At 42.6% G+C, this 16,497-nt stretch overlaps 1 protein-coding gene across 3 annotated transcripts in view; it reads left to right on the forward strand.

Moving 5' to 3' along the window:
• Positions 1-16,497, forward strand: part of RGS22 (regulator of G protein signaling 22) — a 1,028,745-nt gene that overhangs the window by 56,589 nt on the left and 955,659 nt on the right. For 2 of the 3 annotated variants that reach the window (XM_085605181.1, XM_085605183.1), the window contains exon 4: positions 7,209-7,427. In XM_085605181.1, the coding sequence (XP_085461307.1) occupies positions 7,209-7,427 (219 nt within the window). Of the gene's footprint in view, positions 1-7,208; positions 7,428-16,497 lie in introns of those variants that run through there. The other variant, XM_085605184.1, reaches the window with a different exon arrangement.

Raw genomic sequence — 16,497 nt, forward strand, 5'->3', positions numbered from 1 at the left:
TCCTCTCTCGCTTTACATCAATCAATCAATCAATCAATCAAAATAGCTTTATTCGATTCTATGTCATAAAATCATAAAAGCACAGTAATAAAAGCACATTAGACACAAATACAGTTCTCCAAGTTCAAATACACTCAACACAATGATAAAAATACCGTTAATATAAAAACAAGAATGCATAATATACTCCATATATATACACAAGAGAGTACAGAAACACCAGATATTCACGATTTCTTCTCATGGTGTTCCGAGACCTTATAACGACTTTTAATAAATTCATTTTCTAGCATCTGTAGTCTTAAGAAAGCTATTCTACATTGTTTTAGCTTCCATCTTCTAAGTATGGGCAATAAAAATATATTCCTCGGTACAGCATAATATTTACAAAATAAGGTGCAATGCATTGTAGTCAATCTAGAAATGTCATCACAAGGGCATATAGGATGGTATTTAGTCCAATCATTAATATCAGGAAATGTAACCATCCTAAAAAAAGACCCACTGCGGAAATGGGCCAAAAGCATACGAGAGAAGCTACTTTGTACCACTATTAGGTAGGGTTGTAAGCCTATACAAGTGGGCATCAAATGATTAGCCATGACCGATTTCTTTTTTCTCACAATAAGCCAGCGTTTGTTCTCTAGATATTTCAGGCAGTGTGTCTTAAGGGATTTTCTGTACACGGATTCCAAGCTACTGGGATTATAAAAATATTCAGGGTGGCCTATATCCTGTGTCATGTTCTTTATGTAACTAATCCAAGATGAATTTGCCACCCCATCCAGCTTAAGACAGTCCATAATTACGTCCCTATTGAAGCCTGTCTCGACCGATACCCATGTCTTGTGCCATAAAAGGAGAGGGGTAATCTTTATAGTGTCAGAAATATATACTAGGCCAAGTTCCTTGTGACAACAATAAGTGGCTGTCGAACTAGGTACCGCCAGTAAATAGCACAAGAAAGTGTTTTCACAGCGTTGTTTATGGTCCGAACGTTCAATACCCCATATGCCTGCCTCATATGTGCCTATTGAAATACATTTAGATTTGTAGATGGCCAACAACTCTGGGACAGGTCTTCCACCTAGATTTTTGCAAAATTACTGACAGCTCCTATAGCTCTCATCAGGGTCAGCTTTCTACTGTTCGTGGCTGCTACCCAAGAGCCCCTCCTATCCACGGTTAGACCTAGGTATGAAAATGTATCCGTGCTTGCAATATTTTTTTATCATCAATGAAAATATCACATGTCTTTCTCGATTTTGTACCACAGCTCATGGTGAATGTCTTGGCGATATTAACTCTTAAATCCCGCTCGGACATATAAGCGACAACATTTGAGACTGACTTTTGCAAACCCAGCTGTGTCCGTGACATTATAACCGCATCGTCTGCGTATAATAGGATGGGAACAGGAGTGCCCTTAATGGTTGGATAGTCATGCTGGAACTCGCTCAAATACTGCCCCAGGTTATTTATGTAGAGGGAGAAGAGTAATGGGGCAAGAATACACCCCTGCCGTACCCCACTTTTTATGGGGAACCTAGTTGAGCATTCTCCCTGTTTCCCAAACCGTACCCTCGCGCCTGACCCCCTAAATAGTTCCTTTATGAACAACCGCAAGGAAGGATCCAACTCTAGATCTTTGAGAGTGTCCCACAGCATAACATGTTTAACGCAATCAAAAGCGGAGCTTAAGTCCACGAAGGTGAGGAAAAGTTTACCCTTCTTCACTTTTGTATATTTATCAATTATCAGGGACAAATTAAGTCTCTGTTCGATAGTCCCTAGACCTGGTCGAAAACCATATTGAAATGCTGATAACACACCTGTCTCTTGGACCCAGATCTCCAACTTGTTTAAAATGACCCTACCTGCTATTTTCATGAAAGCATCCAATAAAGATATCGGGCAGTAACACTTCGTCTCATTTCTATTCCCTTTCTTGAATATGGGTATCACAATAGCATCTGCCCAAGTAGGGATTAACCCATGACGGCTAATTAATACATTCGTTAAAAGAGGAGCCCATAAACCTATATTAGATTTATAGGCATCCACCGGGATGCCATCCGGCCCTGGTGCTTTCCTCGAAGCGCTATCAGTTATAGCCTTAATGACTTCCTCAAGGGTAATATTAATCTTTAGGGGGAACGGCCAACGATCAATATTTTCGTCCACTCTCAGTGGGACTATATCTGTCATATTACCATCTATGGACTCGTCCCTATAAAGCCCTGAGAAGAAGTCTACCCACATATCACCATTAATGGCCATATCTATAATGTCTGTCTCTCTGTTATTGAAGAAAGGGGCATTAACCGCTCTCCAGAAGCCGGTATTATCTTAGTTTATACAGGCCTCATGTAAGGCTGCCCATGCTTCCTTTTTTAATGTTGCCCTGCGGTTTTTTGCGCCGACTGGTACAAAGATCTTGACTGCCTTATTTTATCCCTGCACCTCGGTACATTATGTAAGACCTTTTTTAAATGGGTATAAGCCTTCGTACATTCTTTGTCAAACCAGCCCTGGGGAGTTTGCTGGTCATGTCGTTTTTGTCTTGTTAGCAGCTTCCTGGCCTCATCTGAGATGTTAAGGAAAGCATTAATTATATCTTTATCCTCCCTGTCCTGTGAAAAGCATGTCACTATATCCTCTCTACTATTATTGATCAGGCCTAGGAGGAATGCCCCGGGATCCACTTTTGTCCAGTTTAGCGTATATCCATTCGTGCTGGCAAGATAAATATCGCTGTTGTATTGTGAATTCCTATCATGTTTTTTCACCTGCCCATTTAGGGCAAGGTCTAAACAAATAGGATAATGATCACTCATAGAGAGATCGAGAGTCTTACAGGAAAGTACATTACGGGAGTACCTGTTGGATATTAGGACAAAATCAATGATCGAATTACATCCCCTACCATTGTAAGTTGGTTGAAACAAAGTGGGAGACAAACATGATTCATTCGCGTAGCCAAGATCAAATTGAAAAGCTATATCATTCAACAGGTCTCCCAAAAAAGTATGAGAAAAATGTGAGGGTATGTCTTCATTTTCATTGCCCAGCCCACAAATACCTTGTTCACTAAATTGGCACAATAAGCAATTAAAATCACCAATCCAAATGGTATACATGTCTCCCTTCACTTTTTCTTCAAGATTTTTTAGGGTTCTACCTAAGTTCGATAAAACGTTCATTTGCTGCGCTTTAGGAATGTTATTATATAGATTTACTAAAACTACATCCCTTTGCCCACATAACTTCAAAGACAAGATCTGATAATAGACGCTGACCTCTCTAACTTTCACGTGGGAGGCACCGGCCGAGGTGGAAACATAGGTACATAGTCCTCCTTTGTTACGACCTTATTTGCTAATGCACGCTGAGGTATTAAATGTTTGAAAGCCAATTATATGCATCTCCTCTATTGCCCATGTTTCCTGTAGGCAAACTATGGCATAGTCATTAATGTAGGTTAGCCACTGGGGATCTTTTACTTTAGTCGCTAGGCCAGCGATATTCCAAGTTAATATTTTACAAGTTTTTCCAAGTTTTCGACTGCTCACTTCTCCTTCATTTGTCCTTTGGGTGACTGTTATGGTAAAATCGATTTGGCCATTTATACTTGGGCATTTTGCAGGAGCTATACCTCTATCCTCCACATTACTTGTATTTTTAGGCGGGAATTGATCCAATACATTCATGCAATTAGTTTTGGATCCCTTATTAAATGCATATCTCCCCCTTTTCACAGTTATATCCATGTTCTCTTGATTCTCTTCCCTCTCTGGCATGGCAAGGGGTCAGTCTAATTCTTCCATTCCTGTTAAGGGTTCGAAACGATTGTAGAGTGGGATACCCGCACCTCCCAGGTGTCCCTTGTAGGGGTCCCCTATGGGTCTTCTAACATCGGGGCCCACATCAGTATGTTTACCGTTTAACCTATGTGGGCCTGGGAATGGTGGGTAAAAAGCTCCTAATTGGAACACCTTAATTGCATTGTTAATAAAGAAAGAATTTTCTAGCCTATTTAATATTGCATGCACTAATCTTGGGTCACTAAACGTCAGGACGACACGGTCACCCTGTAGCTCTTTTCTTTCTTTACCCACCCACGCAACCCGTCTTGCCATTTTAAAATGCTTGAATAGCACATCCGTGAGGCCGGCGTGCCTTCCTAACCAATGGAGGGATTTATTGCGGAGTTCTAGCCATGTTTCTGGTTCCGGTGACCTTAATACTGGGACGTTGGCCAGGATTACCACATATGGTGTAGCTTCCGGTGGCAATTCAAGGCAAGTATGTGCTTGGGGTTCCTGGAATGGCCTCGAATCCCTGTCATTATGCCCTAGCCTACTTTTAAATCTTTTCTCCTCCCCCACCAATTTGTTTATCTCAGTGATAACATTTTGGACACCTATGTCAGCGTTATTTCCAGGGATGGGGGATCCAGAGATACTGCCCCTTGTCACTGTGTTAGGGATGGCCATATTAGTCATGCTTGTCAGCCCAGTTGAGGAAGTCTTTTCCTGGGCATGTATTGAATTCCCTGGTTTTTTATACAGGACTTGCCCATTGTGATCCCCTCCAGGTTTGCCACTCTCTCTATTAATTTCCCCAGTGCGTTCTCTATGTACCTGTGCAGTTCGTCTATGCTTTTTGATATTTTGTCTAGTGCCAAAGATTGGCTCGTTAGCTGGGCATGCGTAGTAGGTTTTCTTGAGCCCCCTATATTATTACCTATAAATGGTGTTTGGGATGGCACTTTACTCTGGGTTGCCCTTTTCTTGCCTTGGGAGCTCTTTTTACACCTCCCTGGGCCTTGCCCTTTTGATTTTTGTATGACTATGCTCTCTAGGCTGCCAGGATTTTTACAACGTTTCAGTGGTGGTTGGATATCCTCTACCAGGTCGCTCAGGTCACTCTGAATTGTGTGGGCCGAGGTATTCTGTATGGAGCCATTTTGGTGGCCCAGGACAAAATCGTTTTCACATTGTACTTAGGGGATATTAGAGTTAGGGCCTCCCTCCTCCCTTACTGAGCCTCTCATTCCCTTTGATAATGTTTCCTCCACCGTACTGATTTGCTCCTCAATAGCCCCCATAGCCTCTGTGAGATATGACAACAATGATGTCTGACCCACTGTCTTGGCCTCTGCATTTGCAGTGATTACTGCAAGATTCATCTTCCTTTTTGGCATGTTTAAGTATTTGGAGATGGCAGAACGGCAATACAAATACCGATAAAGCACGTGCTTTCAACAAGCTTACTTCTACGGATAAGGGTCCTAGTCCATTGTCCAATCACCACATCGTCCACCTAGACGCTCGTGTTGTGTGGGTTAGAAGGCTGGCCCAGCCCAGCCCCTGTTGGGCCCTGACGGGCACAGACGGACCCGCCCTGGGCCCAGGCTTCGCCCGGCGCGTGCCCGTGCGCGTTCCGGGAAGCGGGAGCCGCGCTGGGATTTAAGTAGGGGTGGGCGGAATTTGCGAAGTCGCAGTATTTTGGGCTATTCCGCGTTCTCCGCGAAACGCAAAAATACCTAAATTCCGCAAATTCCGCGAGCGGAACGGAATTTACCGCCCAGGCCTAGATTTAAGATCCTCCGGGCACGTTGAGATGGCGTCAGCGTCAGCTCAGGGCAGGGCGGTATGGGAGCGGTAGTCTCCCTCCAGGCACAGCACAACACCAACTGATAGCGGTTCCCGCTTTACATCAGTTTACGTTCATTCTCTCCTTTTTTCTTTCTGTGCCTGTTTTCTTTCTCTCCTTATACCTCGGCTATGCCTGTTGTAATAAAGCCTGGAGAGCTGCAAAGAGTGATAGAATTGGTTATGGACCTTCAGGAACTTCCCTTCAAAGGATCTAGCCTACTTGCGAAATGCACAATGGGATAATTTGTATTTACTATGGGCCTAGTTCCGTATTTTGGTAATATTAGAGATATAGGAGCTCTGTAATCTAGGGCTGGGATGGGCAACTACTGATACAGTATGTTATCCTGTGTGTTGAAGGGGAACACCGATGCTTACAGTATATAAGAACATTACTCATCCTTGGGAGAAACACCCAGGTATAGGTGTACATAATCTAGCTTGTTTCCTCAATAATCCCCAATTAATCAAGAAGTGATAAAGCCCTCTTTTCCCTGGGTAATGTCTGCTTTCTGCATTTCACCCGGGATGTTTTCTGGGTGCTTCCAAACAATGGATTAAGTGCCTATATGTTCATTAAAAATGGGTTGGGTACATAAAGATATTTGCCAAAGAACATGGGAAGAAGGACCATCTTAAAGGTATTATCTCATCCTATCAAAGTTAATTGGCATAGGTAGATTCTAATTATGAGAATAGTTATTTTGTCCATAATTTAAACCATGGGTTGGCTGACATATCTTTAAGGTCCTGATTTAGAGTTTGGTGGACGGGTTGTATCTTATGACACTTTAAATAAAGCCGATGGGATATGCATCACTTTTGTGATTAAATAACCTGTCTGCCGATCTCTAAATTAGTCCCTAATACATATTGATATCCCTTAATATTTTAAGCAATATTATTGTTATATTATTCTGCACATACTGTTCCAAACCACGGTTTAATTTTTTCCTGGTTGTTCATATACCCTTAAAGCATCCTATAATGACCCGTGAAGTAAAAAAACATTTCCACCTAGATACGTAGCGACTTCACAAATATATAATTGAAAGCTTGTGGAATTGTCTCTAAATTGAAAATGAATGGTTTGCTGATCCTATTTAAACACATCAGCAAATAAATGTATGTAAATATTAAGTATTTTGGAGCAAAGAGGGCATCCTTTGAGGGCTCCCATCAATACAGAAAAGGTACTCAATAGTGATCTTTTCACTAATATCATAGCAGTGCCGGCTTCATAGAGAACTTTGACTCTAAAAGTTTAGTAGGATATTTGTGATTGTCCAGACTGTGAGTTTTTATTGTCATAAAACGTCTTAGAGAATAAGTAGTCTAACAAAAGAAAATAAATGCTTCTGGAAGATGCCTTCAGTTAGAGGGGATTCCTCCTAGAGCACAAGTTAAAGAAAAAATGCTGAAAGATAATTTTGAATTGTAAATTTCATTCAGATGTCAGTGACTTTAAGGTGTCAATTTAAATTTTGTTGGGTTTGTTTTTGTAAAACAAAATATATATATATATATAGAAATATTTTTTTTTTGAAGTCCTTTTCAGAGCTAGTTAGATTCGACCGGATTTATGGAGTTTTTGAACTAATTAACAAAGCTCCTGAACGTCTGAAACAACAGATGAAGAAATTGTTGCGGGAACAGCAACCCCCAAATCCGATTTATGATGTCACAAGACATACAACAAGTACTGATCCACTGAAGAAGAAAATCTCCTCCGAAGACTTAAACATTGACAACACCTACAACGTCATGGTAAGGTCCAATGTTATGTTTTATGAAAATGGTATGTGCACAGTGTTTACCCTAGTTAATTCAGTTCAAGTTACGTACTTGGACCCTTTTGTGGTGCAGTTGGTGTTGAGGCGGAGAGTTGCGCGCTGCTTTGGTGCATGGCCGATGATGCTGCTGGGGTTGTGGTCCCGTACTACCTATCTGTATTTTAATCCACTTTTTCTCATTGCTGATGTTAAGAGCCCTGAACTTTAAAAAAAAAAAAAATATATATATATATATATAAATATATATCATGTTCTTATTTCCAACTCATGAAAAAACTTAAGAACAATCACGAAGTGGTAATAATTAAATCAGATAAAGGGGGCAATATAGTCCTGTGGGGCAAAAAAGAATATAAAATGGAAGCTTACTGTCATCTCGATGACAAAGACTGTTATCGCAAAATTGGTGCATCTGAGATTACTAAGATTAATAAAAATTACAAGGATGACCTCACTATGTGGAAGAGAGACAATATGATTAGTAAAGATGAATTCAATTTTCTTAACAATGCTTATCCTGTTCTTCGATCTATATACTTTATACCTAAGGTGCATAAAGGCACAAATCCTGTTCAAGGTAGACGGATAATTTTGGCAAGAAAAAGTAGTTTTGAGAATACTTCTCGCTATATTGATTTTTATTTTCAGGATTTTGTTACTAGTTTGCCCACCTATCTACGTGATCGTAAAGACTTTTTGCAGAAACTTAGTACCCAAGTATGGTCATCTGAAAACCGGTTTATAACATTGGACATTGCCGCCCTTTATACCAGTATCAGGCACACAGACGGAATCCAAGCAGTTGAACATTATCTAAACAAAAGACCTGTTGAATTCTATTCCCATAATAAGATGTTAATATCCATGATCCGTTGGTGCCTTTTCAATTAGGTTTTTACATTTGATGGTTGTTTGTTTCAACAACAAGAAGGAGTGGCTATGAGGGCATGCTTCTCCCCCAGCTATGCGTGTCTTCACTTGGGCTGGTGAGAGGAGCATGTCCTACAGAAAGAATATGGGAACATTTGGAGCAGACATATCATTCGATGGTGGCGTTATATCGATAAAAAAGAAATAAATGGTGAGGCACACTGGTAAATAGGGTAAATCCCAAGTTTTTTTAATAGAGAAACGATAATAAATTTGGGTGCACGTGAGGTATCTCCCTCTGACCTGTAGGGATTAAATTTAAACTGGTCTATAGCACCAAGATAAAGTACTTGGCGTCCCTCAGATGCACTCCATGTTGGTCCTCGTAGGGCCTAACAAATATTCCCAAAAATGTCACAATCTTTACGTGTTTGAGATCCAAAAACTCTTCTTTAATTAATTAATGAAAGTTTTTACGAATCATAAAGCTCTTCATGTATACAGATGAAGTAAATGCGTCTTAAATTCTGTATAAGTGTCCTTTAAATTATATGATAATCCTAATGCATTTCGAGTTGAAAGACTCTTCATCAGGGGATAGTAATACTGTAAATAAAAAATGAGTTAGTCACTTTCAAGACACAGGACCTAGAGTTACAAACAATATGAAAATTATATCATGATTCACAATATCATAAGAAACCTGAATATGTGAAAAATATTACAATGACAACTGTTCCCCGTTGCAAAATCACCGGAAACGTGAAGGAGAAAGTGCACAAACAACAAGGATAAACATGGTAAACAATTATGTGTTGTGGCGTGACTTGGAAAAATGAAGGAAGTGCACGGATTTCGTGACGGTACAAAGAGGCAGGAGAAATAGTGTACACCGAAAGCTCTAATAGAGACTGGGTAAGAAGCAGAACGATAAGGGTGAAAGCGACGTGAGGGTTCAAGAAACCGGGTGAATAGAAGAAAAGGGTGAATAGAAGAAAATAAAGTCCGGGCAAACATTCTGCAGTTGAAGCGTCAGTGGAATTACCTATTGAGACGCAGTGCTACAAGTCCGTAACAGTAATCGAAGTTCAACGCGACGTGATGTCTATAAATAAATTAGAGGAAGGTAAAAAGCGTGCTCAGATAAGAACAAGAACGCTCGAGTAAACAGGGCGTCACAGAAGAACGCATACCTATGGATCGGAGATCTCACGGTGAACCTTGGTGTAGGAAGTAAACAAAAAGTTTTTGAGCACGTCAATAAAGTGAGAAAAGAAAGTAGGACTAACGGAAAAGGAAGAACACGCCATGTTGGACTAGTCATACTCTGTAACCCTAGAGTTGCTGGTGCGTTCAAAGATACTTAAGAGGACGTAATGCTGAAAGGGAAAACAGACCATTTATAAAAAACTGAAAATTAGTGCCATATCGAGATAGTATAAGACCCGCTAAAAAACAGTGCAAAAAGCGAAACCGGGCAATGCTTGCGAGATGAAAAGAACAGGGTGTCATGTTGAAGTGTGGTAAGAACAGAAAGGGTGAAAAGAGGCGATGGAAAAACAAAAAAGGTTGAGGTTTAAACATGAACACAATATAAGTATAAACTGAATATCAGAGCTAATGGTACCAGTGACATGGTAAAGTGATATGCAGTACCCAGATACATAGTTCACAAAAAACATCTGTATTCCAAACGGTCATTGAGCCCTTTGGGGTGACAGGAATCAAGTTTTTTTTATCCAGATGAGTTCCTTTTGCAACAGTCTTTTGTTGTTGTCAACTCCTTGTATCATGTTCACGACTTCTAATACCAGAAATCTCAATTGACTGATGTTGTGCCTCTCCTTGTTAAAGTGTAGCGCAACCAGTGATTTTTCAGATTTGGTTCTGATGTTGCTCTTGTGTTCGGTGAGTCTCACCTTAATTTTACGTTCAGTCTTTCCCACATATGGTAATCCACAAGGACATTTTAGTAGGTAGATTACATTTTATTGAATCGCATGTGGCAGTAGTATGTAGTCGGGTTGGTGTTCCTTTGGTGGGATGTAAAATGCGAGTACCTTTATATCGATGACATTTTTGTTATATGGGAAGGAACTCAAGAAGAGGCCGAGGAGTTTGTCAGTAGAATTAATGTAAACACCAAAAACTTACAAGTTATTGCCAATATTGATAATTCGTGTTGTAACTTTTTAGACATCAAGATTTATATCAATCAAAACTGTATCGAGACATGTCTATACCGTAAGCCCTCAGCTGGAAACAGCATTTTGCACGGGAACAGTTTCCATCCTGCTCACACTATCACTAGTCTCCCATATGGTGAATATTTACGCATACGCCGAGCTTGTAGCAACAAATTAGATCTGATTTTCCATCAAGACGAAGCAACACAAAGGTTCCTAGAAAGAGGATATAATCCTAGAAAGCTAAAGGCAGCCAGACACAAGGCTAAAAGTAAAGACAGACTAACCTTACTAAGTAGTGTCAATCATACACTCAGTACATTTTCTGAAACACAGCCAGATGACAGTGAACCTAATAGGGCGGTATGTAGGCTAATCCCCACATATAGTAAACAGGCCAATGACATAAAAACTATTATCAACAAACAGTGGCCTATTGTATTGACCGATGCTGCTTTGAAGCAGGTACTTCCAACTAGGCCCACTATTATTTTCCGCAGAGTATACTCAATGTACAATGACTTAGTTAGAACCAGTCCTGAATTAGAGTCTAAGAGCAGTTGGTTATCTCCAAAAATGGGATTCTACAGGTGCAGTTCTTGCCGCGCCTGTAAATTTGGCAAAAATACCACCAGTTATACCACTGCTTTCTCTACGTAAAGCGTTGATATAAAGGGCCACTTTACCTGCCGAACTGAATACGCGGTCTACATGTTGCAGTGCACATGTGGATTCAAATATATAGGCAGCACTAAGTTGCCAGCGCATGCTCGAATTTTGCAGCAATTGCGAGCAATAGTAAACTCTGACCCCTCATACCCAGTCGCTAGACATCTTAAAATCGAGCATGCCAACAATTTAAATTGCCTACAATACTGTGTTCTTGACTGTACCTATCAACAAGAGAGGAGGTAATCGAGAGAAACGATTCCGACAATTAGAATCTCGGTACGTTATTGAACTTGATACCAAATATCCTCAAGGTCTGAACACTGGTGAAGACCTGCACAATTTCTTATGAAGTTAGTCTGGTTACTTTCCATCTATTGGGTATTAGTCGAGTTACTGTAACTTTGGCCACATTTCCAACCAACAACTGAATACAATCTGTGTGAACCCGCCCAAATATTAAGGGCTACTCATCTGGGCCCATTTTCTTATGTGATGTCATTTGAGATGTCATCAGTGATGTCATCAGTGATGTCACTGACCATGTCATGAGTGATGTAATATGTGACGTCATCAGCAGTGCATTGCGAGCGCGCGAGTTATAGTTAGCTGAACTAAATATAACGGGGGAATTTCAATGGTTTTGTACGAGTGACTTTCTAAGGTTTTTTAAATGCTAATTCCTAACTATAACGTGCCTGAAACCTATGGTTTTTTCAGTGAATTTCACAGGTTTTTTAAATGCTAATTTCTAACTATGCCTACAACGATAGGACATGTGAAGAAAGAAAAAAAATGCACAGAAAGAAAAAAAGGAAATGCAGAAAGAAGCAACAGAAGGCCTCAAAGACGAAGAAAAGTGCAGGAAGAAGGATAACGTGCAGAAAGAACAAACAGAAGAGCAGAAAGAAGCCTTGTTGCAAAATCATCCTGTACCCTCAACTTTTTCAGACGGATACTGGTGGTAACTGAGTCTGACTAACCAGTCCTAGAGCCAGTGCTATGTTAAAAGACACTTAGAATACAGTGAAAACACCTACATACACTAGGGAACACTATGCGTTGGGATCCCCTTGTGATTAGCATGACCTCCTCTGCAAGCCCCTAGTATATAATAGGGCAGGGGCATTAAAACTACCTCTTAAAACTCGTCACAGGGCGTATTTGCACACGTCACCTCAGGCCCAGTCCCCTCTCTTCCCCACTGTGTAAACACGCCCTGTGGCCGTTTTAAGTTGGGAGATTAAGTCCCCTTGAATCCTGAGGGTCCCTAGGGTCCAACTAGACCACTAGATACCTCCAGTAAGCGCCACAGAGCTGCGTTGCAGAGAGATGTAAAAAGGGGCACGGCCTAGACCACCTCTCTGCAACGCAGCACAGTGGTGCTTACTGGAAGCACCTGGTGGGCTAGTTGGCCCCCAGGGTCCCTCAGGATTGAAGGTGAATTATTTCCCCAACTTAAAACGCGCCACAGGGCGTGTTTGCACACGTTAACTCAGGCTCTGTCCCCGCCCTTCACCACTGTGTAAACACGCCCTGTGGCCGTTTTTAGTTGGGAGATTAAGTTCATTTGAATCCTGAGGGTCCAACTAGCCCACTAGGTACCTCCAGTAAGCGCCACAAAGCTGCGTTGCAGAGAGGTGTAAAAAGTGGCACGGCCTGGACCACCTCTCTGCAATGCAGCTCAGTGGCGCTTACTGGAAGCACCTGGTGGGCTAGTTAGCCCCCATGGGCCCTCAGGATTGAAGGGGAATTATATCCCCAACTTAAAAGTGCCATAGGGCGTGTTTGCACACGTCACCTCCGGCCCCGTCCCCTCCCTTCCCCACTGTGTAAACACGCCCTGTGGCCGTTTTAAGTTGGGAGATTAAGTCCCCTTGAATCCTGAGGGTCCCTAGGGGCAAAATAGCCCACTAGGTACGTCCAGTAAGCGCCATTGCAGAGAGGTGTAAAAAGGGGCACGGCCTGCACCACCTCTCTGCAACGCAGCGCAGTGGTGCTTACTGGAAGCACCTGGTGGGCTAGTTTGCCCCCAGGGTCCCTCAGAATTTAAAGGGAATTATTTCCCCAACTTAAAACGCGCCACAGGGCATGTTTGCACACGTCACCTCAGGCCTCGTCCCCGCCCTTCACCACTGTGTAAATGCGCCCTGTGGCCGTTCTAAATTGAGAGATTAAGTCACCTTGAATCCTAAGGATCCGTAGGGTCAGACTAGCCCACTAGGTACCTCCAGTAAGCACCACAGAGCTGCGTTGCAGAGAGGTGTAAAAAGGGGTGTGGCCTCAGAACACCTGTCTGCAACGCAGCTCCCTGGCGCATACTGGAGATACCTGTTGGGCTAGTTGGCCCTCAGGGACCCTCAGTTTTGAAGGGGAATTAATTCCCCAACTCACAACTCGCCAGGGGGCGCGTTTTCAGAGTGCTGCAAGGAGTGCGCGTGGCCTCCAGCGTGATGCCGGTCTTTTATTTATTTTTTATTTTTTTTAAGAAGGGGGGCTGTGTGGCCCCCCTTCTTTTTAGGTCTCGGCTAGCGAAGGCTGCGCTTGCGCAGTCTCGCTGGCGAGATTTAATGACTAGGAGAAGAACCCGCCTCTCTTCTCTCCTCTTCTCCATTGGCTGGCCTCTTAAATGCTGGCCAGCCATTGGAGAAGAGGCTTGTCTCGCAAAACAAGCCCCGTCCTTTTCGGATTCGGGTGCGTGTTTTTTCGTTACTTTTCGCTGGACGTGTTTTTCTCTCCTCCAGCCAATGGCAAGAGGAGAGAAAAAGAAAAACACGCCCCCGAATCCGAAAACGCCACTGCGTTTCTCCGAGGCATTTCTGCTTCACCTCGGAGAAAGGCAGTGGTGTGCTTGTCCTCTCGTTGTGGAACTTCTGCATGAGCGAAATGTACACATTCAATTCCATTTTGTTTACACGTGCATTTACTTTGGGAATCTCCAAGTGACATTTTCTCACAACTACTCCTGGAATTCTTTGGGAATTCAGTGTAAATCAGAGGTTCACAAATTGTAGGTGCAAGCCTACTTGCATAAATTTCTGCCTTCCAAGCCGAGAGTTTTAAACATTGAATTCACAGTTATTCACTGCTGGAACGTTGACACGTACGCATGAGAGTTTTCTTTAGAATCTTTTTCAAGCATTGGTTGGAAGGGTCTCTCTTGCTGTTGTTTTCGCGGCTCGCTAGCGCATGGACGCACTTGCAGTTTCGCTTCTCGCCGCGGGTTCAGATCTGACTGTGCTTCGGCGGCTGTAAATCTGCAGGTTCCTTTGTGGTCGGCGTCAGAGGCCGCCTCGTGACGAGAAAAGAGGCGGGCGCGGAGCAAGATCGGGGTTCGGGAGGATCCAGACCCCTTGGCCCATTCACCGGTAAGGAGGGCCGCGCCAGGTCTCACGCACTCACCACTGACATGCTGTGGGCAGGCAACGCTCCTCCTTTCATCATTTACAATTTCCTCATTTCAAACGTGCCCAGCACCATCGTTGCAGTAACAATAGCCGACTCTTTAAACGCAAATTGTAAGTCCTATTAAATGTCCCCATTAAAACAACGGTTTATTTCGTGCCTGGTTACACGATATTTTAAATTATCCATTTATTTAAGTGAATGAATATGTATTTAATGGGGGAAAATCTTTTGTTGAGAAATCTTTGGTTAATAGATTATTATTGAGGAATCGGCATCAAAAGGACTTAAAACTCTGTAGAGCAAAAGCCACATACGCTAATGTTGTAATTGGTTAAACGCAGAGGTCTAAAACCAGCCTTTGGCATGAAAAAAAGCTTCCAGATTGTGACTCGCCTTTCATGCATGCTGCAGTTGTGAGTGTGACCACCGGACCAGGCCAATGTTTGCCTCTCCGTTACGAAACATTGTGAATGTTTCTCGCGCTTCCTGCCCGAGGTCACACGTGGTCGACGCAGTGGAGAGAATACTGTGCCGGGACATGGCCCTTCACAATGCCACAGATGACCTCCTAGATAGACTGACTCACTATATCCGATGCACGTGTCCGGAGGCCCCAGGTCTTCCCACCCGCCCAAAAGTGCCCAAGATCACGCCATTTGTCACAGCAGCCATCTTGGAAGGGTCTCCATCCAAAAGAGGCAGCCATACTGTAACTTATAGCACACCTCGGTTCGACCGCCTTCAACAGTGCTAACAGTAACAGATTTAAGCGAGATTATTAAATCTGAAGGCGCCAGTTATTACAGTAACGACCATCCCAGAACTGAGCCGTTCATGTGTGCCTAACTGCTGGTCTCTAGTCTTAAAGTTTCAAGCTTTGTTAATTATTTAGTTCAACGTTGCAGTTCCCGGAGTGACAAGTTGTATGGCATAAAATAAGATTGATCGCTTTGAACTACGCTGGTTTACCAGGTGCTTGTTACATTGCCTTCAAAGCACGCTGCACTATGTATACATTCGGATGAAGGTTGTAATAATTTGAGATACTCTGGGAAGTGGAGACTATTGGCTTTTTCATTGGTTTTCTGAGCCTCCCTAATTGCACCAGAGTTCATTTGTTACAGTAGCTTCCCCTGGATCCATTCATGTATCAAGCCTTGATTTGTCTGCATTCGCTTTGGTCACGTGGGGGCACACCTACAACCCTTTTGTAAAATGCAATTGAAAGTCTACGCAAGAACGATTAGCTCAGATTTGATTGGCTAGCCTCGAATCCTGTCCCTCATTAAACATTTAGGTTTTGATTGCCAAGTTTAGCATTGCAACCGTAGCTTTATGGCTTTCGTTTTAATTTTTCACATGCATCTATCTGTCGGGTCTGACGTGAGTTGACAAAAACATAAACAAAAATAATGTCATGAGCAATGCCAATAGCTCTAACTTTAACAATGCCGAGACCGTTGCATTGTAAATGCTTGTTCTAATTTATTGGCCGCGTGGCCCCCCTCCCAAGGCCTTAATCGGCCCCAGGGACCCCAACCCCGGGGGCATGGCCTTTTTAAAAAAAAAATTCTTTAGGAGGGGGGCTACGTTGCCCCCCTCCTCAGGCCACTTATGGCCCCGGGGACCCCATCCCCCGGGGCCAGCCATTGTTTTTTATTATTTTTTAAAAATATATATTTATAGAAACACCTAGGACATGCTGGACAAACCGTACGTACCTATCACCATGAATTTGCGTGATATTCATTAAAAGGCGCTATGCATACAATGAATCTACGTGGAATGTATTTACACCGCTAGTGAAGCTCTGACGTGTCTGACGCCCTACTGTGCCTAATCCCGGTGACCCCGCCAGTGGGTACTCTCCAAGTAGACACCCTTGTGGTTTATTTATAAAAACATGGATAG

Source organism: Triturus cristatus, chromosome 5_1 (assembly GCF_964204655.1).
Source record: "Triturus cristatus chromosome 5_1, aTriCri1.1, whole genome shotgun sequence".
Lineage (NCBI taxonomy): Eukaryota > Metazoa > Chordata > Amphibia > Caudata > Salamandridae > Triturus > Triturus cristatus.